Here is a 22655-nt window from a genome sequence, read left to right as displayed (position 1 = left end):
ATTTTCCTGCAGGTGTGACAGATCGTGACGCCCATTAGCAGAACAAATTTTCTTTACGGAGTCCCCATTAAACTAATTTAATGACTATGTAACATCCTATTATGTTTTAATATGATTTAACTGTTTACAATTTCTAAGATGTACTGAATTATTTTTCATAATTTTCACACTTATAATTATTTCCTCCTCAGAACAGATTGCATTAACTTGGCGAAGAATACAGACATGAGTATTAGTAGCAAAGCACCCTCCAAAGGCACGCTAGGACTGACCCTGGCCGCAGTGATTTCGTGCTTGCTTTGTCACCTGCACTAGTGCTGATTATTAGTAAGAAAATCCTATCTAATCAAGAGGGAATATGCAAATTGACTGTCACACCATCACAAAAGATGGCTGCGCCCACAGCGGAGGCTGAGTTTCCCTAACGAGCCTTAATGAGCAATCAGCAGGGACCTGAGGCTGAGCGCCCCCGCCTGGCGGGGCTTGACAGGGGACCTCAGGCCGTGCCTCCTGCCCCGGTGATGGGCCAAAGGACCTCAGGCTGCTCCCCCCGGCCACAGGCCGGGGGACCTCAGGCCACACTCCCCACCCCGGCACCGGGGGACCTGAGGCTGTGCCCCCCTCTCGGCACCGGGCCGGGGGACCTGATGCTGCACACCCCCACCCGCGGGGCTTGATGGGAGATCTCAAGGTGCGCCCCCCGCTCAGTGGGGCTTGACGGTGGACCTCGGGCTGTGTCCCCCACCTGGCAGGGCTTGATGGGGGACCTCAAGGCGCTCCCCCCACTCTGGAACCAGGCCAGGGGACTTGAGGCTGCACCCCCCGCCTGGCAGGGCTTGACAAGGGTGGGGCCGGCCGGGTCTGGATCTTGCCCAATGGGGATGGGGCCGGCTGGGTCTGGGTCTTGCGCAATTTTGAAGCACCACAGGTGGGTGGGGACTTGACTCTGGGTCCTGCGGTGCGCCCCAGACTCTGACAGGAGGAAGATTTTCATATACATTTTACTAATTTTCTTTCATCTCTGACATTTCTATTATAGAGAAAGGGCAAATGTATACTTGTATACCTTTGTAAACATTATGCATACTTGATATATTTATATTATTAAACAGAAAATTTAAAAGAACTATGGAAGTTATTTTGTAAAAGACTATCCTAACTAATAAAAGAGAAACATGCAAATTGACCGTACCTTCACTATGTCGACAAGCCACGCCCACCAGCCAATCAGGAGCAAATATGCAAATTAACCCAACCAAGATGGTGGTTAATTTGCATATCCATGCGGAGAGAAAGACTGAAGACAGCGTAGAAGGAAGCCAAGCGCTGCAGAAGGGAGTGAAGCTGCAGAGAAGCAAGCGGGGTGGCGGAGACTGGAGGGAAGCAGGCGGGGTGTGGAGAAGGGAGGGAAGCAGGTGGGGCAGAGGAGAAGGGAGGGAAGCAGGGGGGGCGGGGGAGAAGGGAGGGAAGCAGGTGGGGTGGGGGAAATGGGAGGGAAGCAGGTGGGGTCGGGGAGAAGGGAGGGAAGCAGGGGGAGCGGGGGAGAAGGGAGGGAAGCAGGTGGGGCAGGGAGAAGGGAGGGAAGCAGGTGGGGCAGGGAGAAGGGAGGGAAGCAGGTGGGGCAGGGAGAAGGGAGGGAAGCAGGTGGGGCAGGGAGAAGGGAGGGAAGCAGGAGGGGTGGGGGAGAAGGGAGGGAAGCAGGTGGGGCGGGGGAGATGGGAGGAAAGCAGGAGGGGCGGGGGAGAAGGGAGGGAAGCAGGAGGGGCGGGGGAGAAGGGAGGGAAGCAGGAGGGGCAGGGGAGATGGGAGGGAAGCAGGCGGGGTGGGGAGAAGGGAGGGAAGCAGGAGGGGCGGGGGAGAAGGGAGGGAAGCAGGAGGGGCGGGGGAGATGGGAGGGAAGCAGGCGGGGTGGGGAGAAGGGAGGGAAGCAGGAGGGGCGGGGGAGATGGGAAGGAAGCAGGCGGGGTGGGGAGAAGGGAGGGAAGCAGGCGGGGTGGGGAGAAGGGAGGGAAGCAGGAGGGGTGGGGAGAAGGGAGGGAAGCAGGAGGGGCGGGGGAGATGGGAGGGAAGCAGGCGGGGTGGGGAGAAGGGAGGGAAGCAGGAGGGGCGGGGGAGATGGGAGGGAAGCAGGAGGGGCGGGGGAGATGGGAGGGAAGCAGGCGGGGTGGGGGAGAAGGGAGGGAAGCAGGAGGGGTGGGGGAGAAGGGAGGGAAGCAGGAGGGGCGGGGGAGATGGGAGGGAAGCAGGCGGGGTGGGGAGAAGGGAGGGAAGCAGGAGGGGCGGGGGAGATGGGAAGGAAGCAGGCGGGGTGGGGAGAAGGGAGGGAAGCAGGCGGGGTGGGGAGAAGGGAGGGAAGCAGGAGGGGCGGGGGAGAAGGGAGGGAAGCAGGAGGGGTGGGGGAGAAGGGAGGGAAGCAGGAGGGGCGGGGGAGATGGGAGGGAAGCAGGCGGGGTGGGGAGAAGGGAGGGAAGCAGGCGGGGTGGGGAGAAGGGAGGGAAGCAGGAGGGGCGGGGGAGAAGGGAGGGAAGCAGGAGGGGCGGGGGAGATGGGAGGGAAGCAGGCGGGGTGGGGAGAAGGGAGGGAAGCAGGAGGGGCGGGGGAGATGGGAAGGAAGCAGGCGGGGTGGGGAGAAGGGAGGAAAGCAGGTGGGTCGGGGAGAAGGGAGGGAAGCAGGAGGGGCGGGGGAGAAGGGAGGGAAGCAGGAGGGGCGGGGGAGATGGGAGGAAAGCAGGAGGGGCGGGGGAGAAGGGAGGGAAGCAGGCGGGTCAGGGAGAAGGGAGGGAAGCAGGCGGGGCGGGGGAGAAGGGAGGAAGCAGGGGGGGCGGTAGAGAAGGGGAGGAAGCAGGAGGGGTGGGGGAGAAGGGAGGGAAGCAGGAGGGGTGGGGGAGAAGGGAGGGAAGCAGGGGGGCGGGGGAGAAGGGAGGGAAGCAGGCTGGGTGGGGGAGAAGGGAGGGAAGCAGGGGGGCGGGGGAGAAGGGAGGGAAGCAGGCAGGGCTGGGGGAGAAGGGAGGGAAGCAGGCGGGGCGGCAGAGACAGCCACAGGATACCCTATTGCAGGAATCTTCCTGCAACAGGCCTCTAATATATTTATATAAAATACTAGAGGCCCGGTTCACGAAATGTGTGCACTGGAGGGGTTGTCCCTCAGCCCAGCCTGCACCCTCTCCAATCGGGGACCCCTTGGGGGTTTAACCAGCAGTCGGACATCCCTCTCACAATCTGGGACTGCTGGCTCCCAACCGCTCTTCTGCCTGCCAGCCTGATCACCCCCTCACCACTTCCCTGCCAGCCTGATTGACTTCTAACTGCTCCCCTGCCAGCCTGACTGCCCTCCCCTGTGGGCCCTGTAACCCCCAACTGCCCTCCCCTGCCAGCCCGGTCGACCCCAACTTCCCACCCCTGCCGGCCTGGTCACCCCTAACTGCCCTCCCCTGCTGGCCTGGTGGCCCCTAACTGCCCTCCCGTGCATGTCCGGTCGCCCCCATGTGCCCTCCCCAGCGGGCCCAGTCGCCCCCAACTGCCCTCCATGGCTGGCCCAGTCGCCCCTAACTGCCCTCCCCTGCAGGCCTTGTCCCCCCCAATTGCCCTCCCCTGCAGGTCTGTCCCCCCCCAACAAAAAAGCCCTCCCTTGCAGGCCTGGTCACCCCCAACTGCCCTCCCCTGTAGATCTGGTCACCCCCAACTGCCCTCCCCTGCTGGCCCGGTCGCCCCCAACTGCCTTCCCCTGCAGGCCTGGTCACCCCTAACTGTCCTCCTTTGTCAGCCTGGTCACCCCTAACTGCCCTCACATTCAGGCTGGTCGCCCCCAACTGCCCTTCCCTGACAGCCATCTTGTGGCGGCCATCTTGTGCGACAGCATGAGGGTCAATTTGCATATTACCTCTTCATTATATAGGATGTCCTTACAAAAATTTCTCTCCAAATAAAAAGTCTGGTAAATATTCGTATTTCAAACATTTAAATCTGTTTACTGCTTATGAAATATATATTTGAATATTTGCTGTGTCTGCTGTACATTGATCCTCCAAGTTATTAACCAGTCAATTTAACACCACTTAATGCATAATTCTTTCACCATTCACTGACTTACCAGGTATTAAGTTATTATAACTTACAAGGTGTACTTCTGGGCTGACCATACTATTATACTGATTTCCCTGTTGAGGTCATGTACCAGAAGTTTAAATTATGTCAAATGAAAAACCTAAATTATTGATTTCAAATAAATACCTAACTTTCTAGCAATTTATAATGAAATATGGCTTAATGTTTTTTATTAAATTGTACATGTATGAGATGTTTCTGTGACTTCCTCTGTCAATAAAAAAGGAAAACCAAATATTTCAGTAGGCTTATTAACTCAAGATGATGGTTTATGCTGCCCATTATACTGTATAAATGTTTACATTCTATGCAAAGATAAAAATAGTAGCTAAATGCGCATTAGATTAATTAAGCTAACAAAATAAATAATACAATCATCATAGACTTTAGATGAAAATATTATTTTACTTTAATTGAAATGACCTTGGAAGTTATTCCTGGACTCAAAGACATAGGCAAGCAATGATATGGACAACACAATAGTGACTATGTCATTGAGAAAAATACTTTAAAATATGGGTTATAAGATCCCTTTAAACACAATTAATAATCAGATACATCCATATGAAACTGCTGTTTGAATATTTCTTACATAAAGCATGCAAATGTTATATTTTTAGCTTTAAAAAGTGGCAAGCTGTTTAAAATTATTATGAAAATAATATACCAACCATCTCTGGCGCTACCCACCATGAAAGCAGAAAAGAATGAACAAGACATTAAGAAAATATTAGAAATGGCAAAAATAGAAGTAACAGCAAAAATACAACAGCTTAACATTCTTTGACTAACACCTCATGAAATCATTCCAATACAGTGTTTCTCAAAGTTGAGTGCCTACAAAGATCTAAAGTTGTTGGCTTATCTTAAAAAATGTATAGAACAATTTTCAACTTTGTGAAAATCTAAAAAGCATTAATAAAAAAAATACTCTTTACAGTTTGTATAAACTTGGGAACTAATACTATGACATCAGTGCCCATATGTGTATCTGCCCTTACAAAAGCATAGCAATGGGTTCCATGTGACAGAAATAAAGCATTCCTGGCAAATCATCATGCGCTACTTGGGTGAAAGTTTCACGGTATTTGGAATATAGCAAAGAGATGGGGACGCTAGGACAAACAGAAGTTTGACATTGGTGACTTTAGTTTCCGCTAAATAGCATCACTCGTCCTGTTACATCAAAGTTCTTAACTGGAGTTTTATTAGGTGTTGTAATTTTTTTATTTAATTATGATTTTTGAATTAATATTTGTCTGAGAGCTTCAAGGATATGTCTTTGATAAAAACTAGCATCTAATAACTTCACCAGAATATAAAGAGAAAATACAAACAGAAGAATTTAGTGTTTATAAGAACATGGATTCATCATGGCCCATTCTATAGAGCTCTTAAAACCAGTATCTTCAAACTTCCAGAACAATTCAAAACTGGAAAATAAAAGGGAGAGAAAGAACGAAAACCCAACTGAACTGCATTCCTAAAAAGCTCGTGACGGGTTTCTGCTTTTTCACTGAGAGCGCCAAAGTCATGAACTTCCCTACAATGCTTCTTTCAAGAGAGACTGATGTTAGCCTTACAAAGATTTTCCTGCCTCTACCCATTCACAATCCTGAAATTCATAATTGTTAAGACTGAGATAGAATCTTATAAATCTAGTGTAATGACCTTTTAATTCTTGGATTTCAAAATAATGAGCCATTAGAATCCATGCAATTTTGCATAAGAACATGAGCCATTGTATTGCCATTGCAAGATGCACCATTAAGAACCACACCAAACCTCATCCTTAGCATCTGCAGGAGTGTTTATAGGACTAAATGCATATTATTATTTTAAAGTAGGTACTTTAAGTCAGTTTTTATAGTGATAGTAACTCAAAAAAAGGAGAATGTGGGTCTACAGAATCACATATTAACCCTTTGCACTCGCTTGCTTTTTTCTCGATTCCTGCTACCGATGCTAACCGTGTCGAGTCACACTCGACATCCGAGTGCAAAAGGTTAAAGCGAAAAATCCACGCATGGGCCAACCTGTTGGATGTCTACAGAATCACATATTAAAGAGAGAACACCAGGCAGGGGCCGATCTGCTGGATAGTCACCTGCATTTCATCTAGTTTCGATTGAATGTCGGGAGGGAAGTCTCCCGCCGCACAGCTGAACGGGTCAAAGGGCTCTGCTCCGAACAGGTCTCGTTCTAGACGGGAGACAAGGACGTGGTATAAGAACAACAAAGGCAGATCGCGTAAAGAAACCCTACGTGGCAAGGGAGCCACTCCCCCTTCATGCTGGGCTTTCCCAAGCTCAGGCTTGTTAATACCAACCAGGAAGCTCAGACTCATTTTAGGATGCGTCTTTAACTAGGGCTTCCTAATATCAAACCCACCAGATACTGGATAATGAATGCATTACAACACCTACATGTTATTAACATGAATGTGCTCCTCACCGAGACGCCCCCATCCCATCTCCTGACCCAGGCGTGCAGCAATGCGCAGGACTGACGAGGCTAGGAGGCAGTTTGACTCATGGTTCACGTATGAATCTCGGACAATGTTTAAGGGCTATCATCTCGTGTGGTGTGAAGTCATGTCACCTTCCTAGAAAACCCTTGATCCCAGCATCATCCCGGCATCAAAAAGCTCTCTGTACATATATTTTAAATATACTTTTTTTTAATCACAGAAGAAGTATCCACGTTAAAATTGATGGCTGTGATTGATAGTGGAAAAAGAAATTTTTTTAATGGCTACGAAATTTCTTTCCTCTGAATCAATTCAAATAAAACCCTGACAGACTATGAAGGAATTCGGAGTTATAGACGGGCCTGGGAATTTATAATGTAATAAGACTTGCATTTTCAGGAAACTGTAATCACACTCTGAAGTCAATGCTGTGTAAGAAATACTACTGAGGCTGCTTGTATTCTCAACATCGCTCCTTCCCTCCCATTATTCTTGCTTCTCCAGTTATAACTTTGGGGGGTCAGATTCATATAGGAAATAAGTTAACAAATGACAAATGCTTAGAGGTGCCTCGTTCTGGTAAGGATTGTATAAACTTAAGAGGGACATATCACTTCTCACCCAAATAAAGACACTTTGAAGAGTGAGAGGTCTCCCACGAGTTACAAAACAGCGGTCAAGGAGGAGTGTCAGACACGTAAAAGGACAAAATCAGCCCATTACAGTATGAGGACACTGGCAACCTTTTCTGAGAACACGATGATGTGTGTGCTGGCACCAAATACATCCACAGGAAGGTATGTATACCTTTCACATTAGGTAAAGTACTGAATACTCCCATAAGCAGATTGTTAACGTCCCTGATGTTATTCCTTTGCATTCACGTTCGTCTTCTCAAGTCCAATGGCTGCCTCGCATGGGAATAGACTTTACGTTTCACAAAGGGACACGCAACAACCATGGGCCACGCCGTGCTGTGAGCCTTACGCTAACACTTCAGAGTGTCACGGAAATGTCTCCCCGTGATCCAGAGAGGGTGCAGGAGAGCAGGTTATGTAAAATCCCTTCCCTTCGGGTTCCCTGGGCACACGGTGCCTGATCACGGCCCCTGGGAACTAATCTCTGGGTGTCTGTGACCGGGCGCAGATCCAACAGTCAAGATATTAACAGTGAGCGTCTGTTGGCTGCTTTCTAATTCATCAGAAAGAGACTCTCATGTTCCTTCCAGACATACAGAAGGTGAATCAGAGGAGCAGCGCCTTCCTAACGTTTCAGATGTCAAAGAAAGAACGCTGATGTAGGAGTAATAAGTAAACCATGGAATGCACAGATTTATGTATTTCTTCCACTAAGCTTATCCACACACTCCATGGTAACCCAAAATGTACACTGAGCTCCACGAGACATGTCAAAATCATGAAAATTCCCACCAGAGTTGTTTTTAATCCTTAGATTAAAACATTAAAACCATAACCCCAATATAACCCAATAAAAATATAAGTCAATGTTTTGTATTATGATGTAAATAACCCTACACAAAAATGTCATTTTCATAAAATTTCAAATGTAAATCATGTCTTTAGTAGTATACTCTGAACTATGAATGTGACACATGTATACTTTGTAAACATGATACTGTATGCACATGTAAACATAACACTTCAGTAATTAAAAAATTTAATGAGCCTGGCTGGTGTGGCTCAGTGGTTGAGCATCGACCTATGAACCAGGAGGTCATGCTTCGATTCCCAGTCAGGGCACATGCCCGGGTTGCAGGCTCCATCCCCAGTAGGGGGCGTGCAGGAGGCAGCCGATCTATGATTCTGTCCCATCATTGATGTTTCTCTCTCTCCCTTCCTCTCTGAAATCAATTTAAAAAAAAGTTATAAAAAATTTTAATGAGCTTTTTAACCTTTTGCACTCGGATGTCGAGTGTGACTCGACACGGTTAGCTTTAGAATAAAGGAATCGAGAAAAAAGCAAGCGAGTGCAAAGGGTTAAGATATATAATTTCACATAAAGCATTCATCGGCCATCATAACGTACACAAGCACAGCAAGGCACACTGATTTGTTTTGAACTTACTGATCTCGGCAGCTCTGCCAGGGACCGGGGGCGGCTGCGTGCCGTTGGGCGTGGGCACCGGAGGCGGGTGGGAGGTGGGCGAAAAGGGAACCATGTCGAAGATGTCCGTGGAGGGCGACTGAGGCGACAGGCTGCCGGCCTGCAGTGAGAGAAGTAAGTTAGGGCAGTCGTTCATGCAGACACATTACCGTGCTGACTACTTCACTACATGTACAACGTATGAACGACACATTCTGTTGTATCAAAAATAACTAAATATCGGCAATTTCATATGGTCCCAACAGTTATGCTAAATGCTCATGAACAGGAAAGCAAGAGAAAATTTCTGCAAAAATGTCCTCAAAGATGATGGCAACCCTAGTGACAGTACCATTCTAGGCAGATATGAAGCACGGCCTGGAGTTTTTGTATATCCACAAATAACTGCCATTGTATCAGAGAAGTGAAAATGTTAGAAGCTATAACACATGATTTCAGTACTATAGCTTGCATAAGATTATAAGTGTTAAACAAAAATAATTGACCATAAGTGATGTACCTTCTTAAATATAACCATGTAAATACAACTGAGCACAAATGTCACAGTTTCCAAGGGTGCGTTTTAGTTTATATTTATAACCACAGGGACAGTCAGCTCTCGGACACACTGCAGTGTCTTTTCTGCTGAGCAAGAGTTCATCGAGTTTTTTACAATAAACCCTACCTTGTGATTTAATAATCACTGACTATTCCACCAAAACCATTGCTATCTGGGTCCGTCTGGGCCAGGGTATGATGAAAGAATGAAATAATCATCACTTTGTCATTCAGGGGAAAACACACACACACACACACACACACATACATGCACACACAATCCACAATCCATAGACAGGAAAGAAAGAACTCCCACATTGGAGAGGGATAGTGAGGAAAATTTTCCTTTTCCTGTAAGAACATAAACAGAGAATGCTTCGAGTAGCTCCTATTCACAAGTAAACATAACACTTCGGTAATTAAAAATTTTAATGAGCCCAGCCAGTGTGGCTCAGTGGCTGCGCATCAACCTATGAACCAGGAGGTCATGGTTTGATGGTCAAATGACACTCTCAGAATGCATTTATTTTTCTGAGTCGTAGACGACAAAAACAATGAAGACTAATAAGGCTGCTTATGTGTAAAGAGTGACAGACTTGCCATTAGCATGATTGCTAGTACATTTTTAAAAAATTGTATTGTTTAAGGTATTACAAATAGTAGTACATATGTCTCTTTTTTTTCCCCCTCACTGACCTTCCCCAACTTCCCCTACCCCCCCGGCACTTGCCCTCGTCCCCCCGCCCCCAGTGTCTTGCGTCTGTTGGTTGTGCTCATATGCATGCATACAAGTCCTTCGGTTGATCTCGGACCCCCCAACCCTCCCCTACCTTCCCGCTGTAGTTTGACAGTCTGTTCGATGCTTCTTTGCCTCTGTCTTTCATGCAGGAAAATTGCTGCCATCTCCCCCTTTTTACCGTCCCGTTTACTTTAATGTAAATACTATCCAAAGCCTTCAGGCAACTTCACCCCTCAGCACTGCCCCCCTCAGGAACACTGCTCTCCTACCACTCTCCCCCCGCCTAACCCCCACCCCCTGCTTCCCCTGGCGGCCACCTCTCTCCTCTTCCCCGGAACATCAAGAACTCAAAACTCAACTGGTCAAAAGCAAAACGGAGCCACCACAGATGTCTCCCTCTGCCCCTCTTTTCCTCTCATCCTTTCTCTTCCCTTCAAGGCCCAGCTCCCTGAGGCAGGCACCCCATCTCCTGCCCCATCTTGTCCTTCCTTCAGCCCGCGATGCCTATCCAGCCAGACTCTGCCGTTTATGCATGAACTCCGCCGACACTGCTCCCGCCAACGGCACCGATGCCCCCCTCTCCCGTCTGCTGCCCCGAAGGGTCCCCGAGTCCCGCCCTCTCCTCTTCCTGTGGGTGTGTGCACCATCCACTCTCCCCTGGAGCTCTCTGACGTCAGGTAACCAAAGGAAGCCAACACGGCCGGCCAAGGCCCAGGTCACGTTATTCCAGACACACCTGCATTTTTCGCTGCCGCCTAACAGCACAGTTCGGCCGAATTAAAGAAAACAAGCGGGACAGGAAAAAGAAGTTTCTGTTCAGGAAATTACATGCGGTCTTGGGATGCTGCTCGCACTGACTGGCCTGGGAAGGCCGCACTTAGAAGGCGGTGGTGTCATCCCCAGCGACAGTCTGGAGTCGGCCGAGGGAGCAGGGGTGGCGGCGGGAATGGGAGAAATGCTTAGACAGGGGGGTGAGTCCTCACTCGAGCGCCAGAGCGGGGAAGCGCAGCTCTGAAGCCCGCGTGGCTCGTGAGCAGACACTGTGAGCAGCAGCTGGAAGAAAGGACAGAGAGAGGCACTCAGGAGAAGAAGGAAGGAGGGGGACAAGGAAGAACGTGCACATGCAAACGTGTTCATGAAATTACATTTTGTGGAAAGGAAAGGTAAAATTAGAAAAAATGTTACTAACATTAAAAGAAGTAGTTTGAGTAGAGGAGTTTAGTAGAGTTGATTTTCCTATTGTGACAGTCCTTAGATGCTGGATCAGTTGATTTGACCATTTTTATGGAAATATAACATTTTTAGACATTGAAATAAAAAAGTGCATTCATTAGGACTTGAGAGGGAGACAGTGGAGGAAACGGGGGAAGCCCACAGGTTGGTTTGGAGAGAGCTTCGGTGAACAGGATGGGAAAAGGGAGGAGAGCAAGAAGAAAAACGCTCACCGAAGGAGAAGTGGAGTTTAGTCAAAAGTGGATTTAGAATTTTCTAAAAGGGTTACATCTGCACGTCATATTTCACCAGCACCATTCCTGTGAAGAATGAGGACCAGTGACGCTAAGTCCCTATTACAGTAAAGGTGTGGGGAGGAAGGCCCACGGTTCTCTGTGACGGAGTCCGATGTGGGGGCCAAAGAAGACAAACTCCACGCCACCGAGGCCCCCATCGGGCCGGGGACAGCGGGGAGTCCTGGCGTGGGGCCTGGCAGGCGGGCAGAGGGCACGCATCCCGGATGCTTGGAGGAGCTGAGAAGCCTCAGACCTCGCCGGGGGGGGGGGGGGGGGGGGGGCGGTGCTGGCTGCAGGTCCGTGTTGGGGGGCTCTCCGGCTGTTTCCATGACAGCACATTCGGAGCGCCTGCAGAGAGCTGAGCCGGGCGCTGAGCTGCGGGGCCAGAGCGGCCGGTTCACACTCGCCCACAGGAAAGCGGCTTAGGGTTGACCCCTCGCTGTGACAGCAGAGCCAGGGCAGCGAGAAGGCGCTGGCCCAGCGGGGGGGGGGGGGGGGGGGTCCCCTTTCCCTGGGGAGTGGCAGGGGCAAAGGTCAGAAGTAGCCGTGCAGCCGGATGGCTGGAAACCCAAGTGTTTGGACTCTGCCCAGAAGCCCAGGGCGCCGCCGCTCAGTCCCGAGTCCCCAGTCCCGAGGGCCTGGTCCTGGCGAAGCCCGGGCTCCGGTCACTTCACCGCGGAGACAGCTCTGGGCTCGCACGTCGCCGGTCACGGCACAGAAGCTACCGAGACAGAGTGAGCGCCGCGCCTGCGATTCCTGCTCCTGAGCGCAGGTGGCTCTTCCAGGAGGTGGGCGCTGGGCCATGCTTGGGGGGCACGCTGGGGGGGCATGCTGGGGGGCACGCTGGGGGGACATGCTGGGGGACTTTTCAGCTTTGAGCTGCGCCTACATAAAAGGTGTGACGGCTGACTCCCAGCAGTAAACGTTGGGTGCGTTTCATAAAAACACTGAGTGAAAGACTAAACGTTTCCGTGGCGATGTCCACAGAAATGTGAGAATGACACCAACCATTTATTTTATGCTGTTATTTTGGTGCCATCAACCTGCCAGGACCCTTTTAAAAATGGAAAACAACTTTAAGGTTAAAACATGATTTATCAAAATTATTAAAGTAGTAGAGGTTCAATATTCCATTTAGAATTAAATTTAAAAAGTAAATTATTTATATTTATTAATATAGAGGCCTAAATTAAAATGTTCTCATTATAAATGGGTAAATAACACTAAAGATGGGAAATATAATGGCAAGGTAAAAAGGTCCCAGCAATACGTTCTATACTGCCATGCTAATTCATGCTTTTAAAGTCCACTGTTAGGGCACAGTTTCTACATCATTTTTTATTAATTTATTTATATTTAATTTTTAAAGTATATTTTATTGATTTAAGAGAGGAAGGGAGAGGGAGAGAGAGAGATAGAAACATCAATGATGAGCCGAAACCGGTTTGGCTCAGTGGCTAGAGCGTCGGCCTGCGGACTCAAGGGTCCCAGGTTCGATTCCGGTCAAGGGCATGTACCTTGGTTGCGGGCACATCCCCAGTAGGGAGTGTGCAGGAGGCAGCTGATCGATGTTTCTCTCTCATCGATGTTTCTAGCTCTCTATCCCTCTCTCTTCCTCCCTGTAAAAAATCAATAAAATATATTTAAAAAAAAAAAAAGAAGAAAAAAAAAAAGAAACATCAATGATGAGAGAGAATCATGGATCGGCTGCCTCCTGCACGCCCTACACTGGGGATCGAGCCCGCAACCCGGGCCTGTGCCCTGACCGGGAGTCGAACTGTGACCTCCTGGTTCAGAGGTCCATGCTCAAACACTGAGCCACGCTGGCCGGGTTACATCACTTTTTAAATAAGCTTTAAAAGTAACAACTTCTAGAATTTAGAACTTACAGCATCATGGATGCATTTTTTCAGCTTTCTAGATCCACAATGTGTTTAGGTTGGTTTCTTAGTTATAAGACCCGTTATCATCTTACATGTTCTTACAAGAATCCTGCAAATCGAATGGCTTCCATTGTCTACTATCTCAGAGAGGAAAACCGGAACCAGGAGAGAGAAGTGACTGGATCGGTGCTCCGGGCCGGCACTGGAGTGGAATATTGTTTCTTCCCGTGAGACAGGGTTTAGACTTCGGAACCGGCCTTGGGAGAAGTCCCAGGCGCGGAAGCGAAGCGGTGGACCGGTCAGCGTTTTCCGTGGCACCAAAGGTTCTTGCACCAACGCTCGTGTTTAAAACCAAGGCCTTTGTTTAGATTCCCGCGGGGCTTGTTGTGTGATTGAGCGTTTTCACAATCTGCCCTCGCCCATCTCAACCTCACTCGCCGAGGAAACTCCAGAGGAAGATAAACGGGCAGGTCTGTTTACCCGCGACGAATACACATCGCAGGTTGTAACCGCCCTGCCCCGTTTAATCCGCGGCCACGCCGTCCATCATGCGAAGGCAGGGCTGTACCCGGCCCCTCTGAAAGGAAGACACCCGTCTCCTCAGCAACAGAGAGCCCAGGGGGACTCAGGACGACAGTTTTGTTCATTTAACTTCCTGGCAAGAGTCTGATCTGGTTAAAAGCTCCGACAGCCAGACATGTACAATGTAAGCACCCAGACCCAGGATCCAGGGGGACGGTTTGATGTCACGTGCCGTGCCCACATCGTGGAATGGGGCGACCCTGGAGGCGGCCACCAGGCAGGAGGCAGCACAAACCCGTTTTCTGATCTGCACACTGAGCGCTGCCATGTGAGAGCGATGAATGGGAATCAGATGGTCCCGGGATAATGAGGACCAAATGGTGGAACACCCGGCCTCTCATCCGCCGCCAAACCACCGCCCAGCGGAGAGCAGCGGCTGCGCCAGTAACGGAAAGTCCTCGCTGGTGGAACGGCCGTCCTAACAGGGCCCCGCTCTCCCGGGCCGCGGGGAGACGCCCACGGCTTCGGGGGACAGCGGCGTGGACACAGCCCGGAGAGGCGACTTCGTTCAGCGGGAGAGGGCCCAGGGACCCCCGTCGTGTGTCCAGGGGACCCGCACGCGTGCTGGCTGGCCGGTGCCCGCAAAGCCGGCGGGTGGCTTCGCCCAAGGAAACGGAAAGCAGGGGGCTCGTCGTCCATCGTGCACTTAGGGAGCTGGCGTGGAGGGGAAGGGCTGGGATATGTGTGTAGATCACAGATCGGCCTCTTCCGTCGTGAAAAACGTCTTCTCACTTTAATACCGAGAGCAAACGGAAGGAACAGTCTCCTGTTTTGTTTTCTCTCGCTGGAACCCAGCCGCTCCGCCAGCTCTCCCGGGAGCAGACTCATCCCGGAGCATCAACTACCACCATCGACAAGAGTCCCCGGTGACAGGAAGCGCGAGCTTTTCATTCGGGGACCACACCCCCAGCTCGCCCTCCTTGAATTCCAGATCCGTCTCTTCTGCACCCATTAGACGGCTCTGCCCGGCAGGCAGAACTCACGTGAGCAAAAGTGAAACACTGCTTCTGATCGCCCCCCCCCCCACGTCATGTCTGCGTCAGAGAGTGGCACCCCACCACCTGCTCAGGATGAAACCTTAAGGGACGATCCTGGCCGTCCTTCGTCCACGGCGCCCGCGGCCACCAGGGAATCCTGCGAACTCCCCTTCCAAACGCATCAGGACACGCTGTGCGGAGCATCTCAACGGACCGGACCGAGGACCGACGTCTAGACCGCCGGGCCTCCTCCCTGTCCCGCTCCACTGCAGTCGTGTCCCGGCCAGCTCTGGGGACTTCCCGTTGGCCTCTTTACATGTTTTTATTTTGTTTTTTTTCCAATTGATTTTTAGATAGAGAGGAAGGGAGAGGGAGAGGGAGAGAGAAACATCGATGATGAGAGAGAATCATGATCGGCTGCCTACTGCACGCCCCCTACTGGGGATCGAGCCCGCAACCTGCCACCCAGGCTGTGCCCTGATCGGGAATCGGACCTGGGACCGCTGGGTCCACAGGCAATGCTCAGCCAGGAGCACCACCAGCCGGGCCATTTGGCCTCGTCACAGCCTGTGGTGCCGGCAGCAGCCAGAAGCTGCCCTCATCCCGACTCCTCACTCACTGCAGTTCAACAACAGCAGCAGCAGCACGAACAGCTCAGCCCTGGCCCCGGCCCTGGGAGACCTGGACTCGGACCGTCCATGGCACGTCCACGTGTTCGGCTCAGAGCAGGCCTGTGCCCGTGTGCAGCCCCTGCCCTGCCTTCCACCCGCCGCCGCCATTCAACGCCGCCTGCTCAGCGCGGCCTGAGTTCAGATCAGAAAACGGGTTTGTGCTGCCCTCCGGGCCGTCTCTCTAAGCTCCCGCTCGCTCCCCTCTTCTCCGCTGTGTCACTCAGAGCGTCTGTCCGGGTGGTGGTGCCCGGGGGAGGGGAGGAGAGCGTGGGGGGGATAACTGGTGATGGAAGGAGACTTGGCTTGGGGTGGGGGACACACAATACATGTACGGACGATGTGTTTAGAATCGTGCCCCTGAAACCGCATAACTTTGTTCACCAGTGTCACCTCCACAAGTTCACTACAAAGAAAAGGAAGAAATAAAATGGGGAGGCAAAGAAGTCCTACTCTTGACGAGAAGCACCGCGGAGTGGCAGCGAAGAGACAGCGGGAGGAAGGAACATGGTAACCAGCCGGCACCCGAGGAGGAGGCGCCAGCACGTCGTGTGCATGCCGAAGGCCGTGGGCACAGGCCTCGCTCCGGCCGCCCACCTGCCCTATCGGCCCCACAGGCACCAACCACGTGCCACGCAGTGGCAGTGCCCCCGTTGCCGGGGAGGAGGGGGAGGGGAGTGCAGAGGGAAGAAGGGGTTTTGACCGACTTCCAGGGCACAGCAAACCTGAAACCCTAAATACCTTCTCAGAGAAGCACCCTTCGGGGCGATGAACCGGGGAAGCATTCTCGCACTGGATGGCAAACACAGGCAGATACGCTAAAACCTGTGCCCTGAGCCAGCCCAGTGACGGGACCAAAACGAACTTGCAAATAAAAATCTGCAACAAAAGTTCTTTGCCAAAGTTTGCAAAGGCTGTCACTGTGTCTCAGCTCAGAGTTTATGCCGTAAGTTATGCATTAAATACTTTTAAAATACAAAATAAAGCCCGGCCGGCGTGGCTCAGTGGTTGAGCGTCAACCTATGAACCAGGAGGTCATGGTTTGATTCCCGGTCAGGGCACATGCCTGGGTTGCAGGCTCGATCCCCAGTGTGGGGCATGCGGGAGGCAGCTGATCCATGATTCTCTCTCATCATTGATATTTCTGTCTCTCTCTCCCTCTCCCTTCTTCTCTGAAGTCAATAAAAATATATATTAACAAAAATACAAGATAAGATATACACTTTAATGGAAAAAAATCCTTAGTACACATGATTCAAAAAGAAAAAATATCCTAAATATACTTTGCCTAGGAAAAAATATTGTTTTAACTTCCATCTCCCTCCAAAAACTTTCCTTAGCCAAATCACAAAATAATGGTATCATACATGGTATTGGGAAGAGGATCTAACATTTCTAAGAAACCAAAGGAAATAATTTAACCATAAACACTGAGTGTTGTCTGAGAGACGACCCTTCATGTTAGTGTCTGAAATACACCGTGCCGCTCCCCGTGGGAACCGCGCCGTGTAACGTAAGAAAGCAGATTTGGTCTTGGTCATCGTCCAGCTTCTAGGGTGAAGCTCAGTGCTCCAGGGGCAGGTTGGCTGAGGCTAGTACGTCTAACCTCAGTACACAGTAACCAACAGGAATAAAATGAAGACTATGCCACAAAGAAAAAAAATCGAGGGCTAGATTATTCTAGAAAAAACAAAAAAAAGAACAAGTGATAAGAGCAACATGGAAAAACAACTCCAGTCTGAGCTACCAAGGAAATCTTAAATTTTTTAGAATTATTTTTTACTAGAGGCCCGGTGCACGAAATTCGTACACTCGGGGTGGGGGGAGGGTTGTCCCCCAGCCTGGCCTGTGCCCTCTCACAGTGCGAGAGCCCCGCAATCAGTCGCCCCAAAGAGGTAGGCCCCACCCACCCATCCAGGGCTCCTCGATGGATTGCCCCAAAGAGGTAGGCCGGAGCCAGGAGTCCTGCCTCCATGCTGTGCAGAGCCGCGGGACCCCCCACCCCCGGCGTCACTGTGCAGAGCCGCCAGGACCGGCCTCTGCACCGCGCACGCAGTGTCAGGACACCGCCCACCTGCGTACGCCTTGCCGTGCATGCATCCCCGCCCACCCCTGCGTGCCCATTGCGCAGGCAGCCTCCTGGTGATGGATTGTGATGGCGTGAGGCGTGACGACCATTTGCATATTAGCTCTTGATTATATAGGATTGATTTCAGAGAGGAAGGGAGAGCAAGAGAGAGATAGAAACCTCAATGATGAGAGAGAATCACTGTTCAGCTCCCTCCTGCACGCCCCCTATTGGGGACAGAGCCTGCAACCCAGGCATGTGCCCTGACCTGGAATCGAACCGTGACCTCCTGGTTCATAGGTCAACACTCAATCACTGAGCCACGCTGGCCGGGTCGAAATCTTAATTTTGAACTAACCTTGGGTAGTAGCTTTCATCTCTATCCACGTGCAGCTTTGCATTACTGACGACAGAGCGTGACTAGGAACACCGCCGAGCTGATGGCCCAGAGACGTTCTGTCACCAGGAAACCCTTTTCCCAGGAGAACGTGCACTTACTCCGTATACTTACCGGAGATGTTGACACCTGGGTTATTCGCAACTGGTTTTCCAAATCCTGAACTTTGTTTTTAAGCTCCACGTTTTCTGTTTCCAAGTCTTGAATCTAAAAGGCAATGATCATTGAACAGACCTTCAGAAACGCATGCTTGGAAAATGTCGGCTCTGATAATAACTGCATTCAGGAATGGGATTTCCTGTTATTTAAAACTGCAATGTACTATCTTGCATTATTTGGTAAAGCTTGGGGGGATTCAGAGCGCTGGGTCCCTGGGCAGACCTATGACGTTCAGAACGTTTTTATGCGTGTGCACAGGCATGTTCCTAATCCCTCGTCTGTGCTCCCTGCGGGCGGTGCAGTCTCGCCCGTGACCTTGGAGAGTAACCGCAGGCCAGGGAGACGCTCACGGCGGCGCTGGAGAGCGTGGAGAGGTGTCACTTAATGGCGCGGACCCGGGTCTGCGTGGGAAACCACTTACCCAGCCTCTGCTGCTGCTGCTGCTCTGATCCCCGTGAGAAGCATCAGGAGTGAAGCAAAGTCACATGAGAACACTACGCTCTTGTGGGAATCCAATACGAAATGGTTAACAAGCGCGCCGCGGGCCGGTGACGGTGGGAGGGACGCGGTGACAGAGTGTGGGGAATGATGGCGGCTGCTACTCTGTCTGATGATATGCGAGGCTCCCTGTGCTGACGTCGCACGCCACACGCCCCGCTCAGTTTACTCACTCTTTTCTGGAGCCCTGCGATCTGTTTCCTCGTTTCCACATCCTTGCCTCCAGATTCTAGAAATTTCCTGTATGCCAGGTTAAATGCTTGGCCGATGGTTAAAGTGATCTCCTCCGCCTTCATACAAATAAAACAAAGGAGACGAGCATGTAGTAATCATGTGTCAGACTGGTCTTTGAATCAAGAAAAACGTTCACATCGGGCACCTCCAAAGGGCAGCAGTTAGGGGTAGGAGAGTGGGAAATGAGCAAAGTTCTCGCTGCCAAAGTAACAACAATGCCTCCCATGCACGATGTAAAAAAAGTAATGTGTCCAGCGTGGCTCAGTGGTTGACCTATGACCTATGAGCCAGGAGGTCACGGTTTAATTCCCGGTTAGGACACATGCCCAGTGTGGACGTGCAGGAGGCAGCCAATCAATGATTCTCTCGTCATTGATGTTTCTATCTCTCTCTCCCTCTCCCTTCCTTTCTGAGATCAATAAAAACAGATTTTAAAAAATAAGACAAACAAACACATCTATTTACGATATTAACATGAAGTTGGGTAAAGTCATTAATTGAATGCTTCACAAACGTCCCATGTAGGCCTGGGAATTTCTCTTCTAATAAGTATTAAATTATAAATTCAACTTCCTTTATTTTTATAGTTATAGGCCAGTGGTTGTCAAGCTCATTAGTCAACAGAGCCAAATAACAGTACAACGATTGGAATTTCTTTTGAGAGCCAAATTTTTTAAACTTAAACTTCTTCTAACGCCACCTCTTCAAAAGAGACTAGCCCAGGCCGTGGTATTTTGTGGAAGAGCCACACTCAAGGGGCCAAAGAGCCGCATGTGGCTCGCGAGCCGCAGTTTGCCAACCACAGTTATAGGCTATGCAAATTAATACAATTAGAGCAAATAAAACCTTGAGGTAAAAATAATATATGAAACGTTGAGGAATCAGTCCTCTTTGAGCTCATTCATGAACGTGATGCTAACATGAGATTGAAGGGGAGCTTAGACCCTTGTTTTCGAAGCCCAAACTCCATCCACCTGCAGCAGAATCACGTGGTGAACACGCTACATGTGGGTTCCCTGAGCTCCAGCCCGATCCACATGAACTTGTTTTGTGAAGTGGAAACCAGAGCTCTGCTTCGAAAGGCCCCCCTTCTGAACCCTGAGCACACAAACCGTGTGAGCCATCGCTGCAGGCTCCACGCGTTCTGCCTTCAAAAACCACAATGCTCATGTGCTATCTTCAAAGGGAATAATGCACCGAGGAATTAAAATTACGGAAGTCAGTGACAGACAATGATGATCAGGTAGCAATGAAGTCCATACTGTGAAACCCAGGGATTCTGGCAAGCTTATCCTATATAATAAAGAGGTAACATGCAAATTGACCCTCACACCCTCACACCCTCACACATGATGGCCACCCCCATGTGGTCAAAGATGACTGCCACAAGATGGCCGGCAGGGGAGGGTAGTTGTGATCAGGCCAGCAGGGGAGGATAGTTAGGGGTGACCAGGCTTGCAGGAGAGGGCAGTTAGGGGCAACCCGGCTGGCAGGGGAGGGCAGTTGGGGGCAACCCGGCTGGCAGGGGAGGGCAGTTGGGGGCGACCAGGCCAACAGGGGAGGGCAGTTGGGGGCAACTGGGTCGGCAGGGGAGGGCAGTTAGGGGTGACCAGGCCTGTAGGGGAGGGCAGTTGGGGGTGACCAGGTTGGCAGGGGAGGGCAATTGGGGGTGGTTGGGCCAGCAGGGGAGGACAGTTGGGAGCAATCGGGCTGGCAGGGGAGCAGTTAGGCATTGATCAGGTTGGCAGGGGAGTGGTTAGGAGCAATCAGGCAGGCAGGCGATCAGTTGAGAGCCAGTAGTCCCGGATTGTGAGAGGGCTGTCCGACTGGGCCTAAACCAGCAGTCAGACATCCCCCGAGGGGTCCCAGATTGGAGAGGGTGCAGGCTGGGCTGAGGGACACCCCCCCCCCAAGTGCACGAATTTCACACACCGGGCCTCTAGTGTTTAAATGATCACATAACCAATTTGATGGGGATCAAATAATGAAAAGCACTTTGACACAAAGCCGTAAGCAGGCTCAGATTCATAATGATCTCTTCTGACTATTAATATTTCAAAAGACCCCAAGGAGGTTTATTTCCCTGTGCCAGACAAGAAAGACAGCCAGAGTGCTGCTCGCTGTGAGTGGTAAAAGGCGAGTCTGTCCACACATAGAAGAGATCGGCCTCAGCCTTCTCAGGCACACAGAGAGAAACATCTGCAAGCAATCATGGTTACGCAGCACTTGGAACGGTACACATAATGCATTCACTCAGTGGGATACGTTTCAAAAGCCACGGGAGCTTCACAGAAAATTCCTTATTGTGCACACAGCACTTCTCATCTGGGGAAGCATATTCTTTTCCTGACGAGATGTTCTCTAATGTTCATCAAATTCTCAAAAGACATTTTGATGCCAATTAGGTTAGCACATGAGTTTGCCTTTTTAAAGAGCACTATAGTCTAGAAGATACAGATATTAACACGTTCTACGGAAACACGGTCTTTTTCTTTAAAGAAAAATCATTGAGTATCTATTGTCTACCTGTGGTAGCACTTAACGTGGACAATTTAAAAAGGTGTTTTCAAGAAGCTCACGTACTGAAAACAGAAATAAACTGCCTGAGAGTGACCATAATACTAGTCCTCTGACATTATGACAGCCTGAAGAATGAGCAAATACATGAATTAAGTTCCTTTCCTGTCTAAGCCAAGAATGCTGCTGAGGTGAGGTGTTCTGCCTTCATTAAAGACATCAGCGGAAGCGTCGCCCCAGGCACCACGAGGTCACCGTTCCGATTCCCAGTCAGGGCACAGGCCCCGGCTGCAGGCCTGATCCCCAGCAGGGGGGGGGGGGGTGAGGGGCGTGCAGGAGGCCGCCGAACGAAGCTGATGATTCTCTCTCATCATTGATGTTTCTGTCTCTCTCTCCCATTCACTTTCTCTTTATCTAAAATCAATTAAAACATACTTGAAAAAGAAAACGCCATTGATGGCTGCAACGTGTCTTGGAATTCACGTCTTATGCTGGACAACAGGACCTCGGACTAGGTTACGATTAGCATTAGCTCATGCTTAAAATCAAGACCCCGGGTTTTCCTTACGGTTCCAGAAGGTTAAAGAATTACTGCAGAACTTAACTTTAGAATTCCCTGGTTGTCCTCACCTGTAAGAACTTTAGATTACATTCACAAGGGAACACTCCCCCGCCATGTACAGGCACACACATGTGCTCACACCTTTCACGATTCCATTACCTTTCACTGTGGAAAGTTTTCTGAATCACGAAAATTAAGAACCATGCTTTCCAAGTGTTGGCAATTTTTAAAGAAGCCGTACAGATATTATTTCCTGGAGTTGAACATATTTCTTTGCATCGATCCATTAACATTCCAGAGAAAACGAACTGTGCTGACCATCACTCTTTGCATCATGTGCACATCCCTAAATCATAGTTGAGATTAAATCACAAATAAATGATATGATTATAAGATAAAGAGATGCCCAGCATGAGCAGGCCGGGCGTCCTAAGAGAAGCAGTTTCCACGCGAGCCTGCGTGCCTGACACGAGAATTCCGTTAAGGATGGAATCCCGCAGCCTCGTCCGGGACAGGGCGGACCCATTAGCGAGTTGGAGTAGTTGCGGGCCTCGCTCGCGTCCCGAGACTTGACTGACGCTGGAAACAAGACAATTCCCGGACGTGACACGGGACACACCTCCCCAGA

The 22655-nt window shown here is 50.4% G+C and overlaps 1 protein-coding gene across 5 annotated transcripts in view; it reads right to left on the bottom strand.

Annotated features, from left to right (window-relative positions):
* GULP1 (GULP PTB domain containing engulfment adaptor 1) overlaps window positions 1-22655 on the bottom strand; it is a 156119-nt gene that overhangs the window by 1977 nt on the left and 131487 nt on the right. For 3 of the 5 annotated variants that reach the window (XM_079781937.1, XM_079781936.1, XM_079781935.1), the window contains 4 exons: window positions 18888-19004; window positions 18172-18264; window positions 8660-8798; window positions 6212-6306 (listed from right to left, as the gene is read on the bottom strand). In XM_079781937.1, the coding sequence (XP_079638063.1) occupies window positions 6212-6306; window positions 8660-8798; window positions 18172-18264; window positions 18888-19004 (444 nt within the window). Of the gene's footprint in view, window positions 1-6211; window positions 6307-8659; window positions 8799-10802; window positions 11028-18171; window positions 18265-18887; window positions 19005-22655 lie in introns of all 5 variants that reach the window. The other 2 variants (XM_079781939.1, XM_079781938.1) reach the window with 2 other exon arrangements.

This window comes from Cnephaeus nilssonii (assembly GCF_951640355.1).
Source record: "Cnephaeus nilssonii genome assembly, chromosome: 10".
NCBI classification, from domain to species: Eukaryota; Metazoa; Chordata; class Mammalia; order Chiroptera; family Vespertilionidae; genus Cnephaeus; species Cnephaeus nilssonii.
This window is presented reverse-complemented; position numbering and strand designations above follow the sequence as displayed.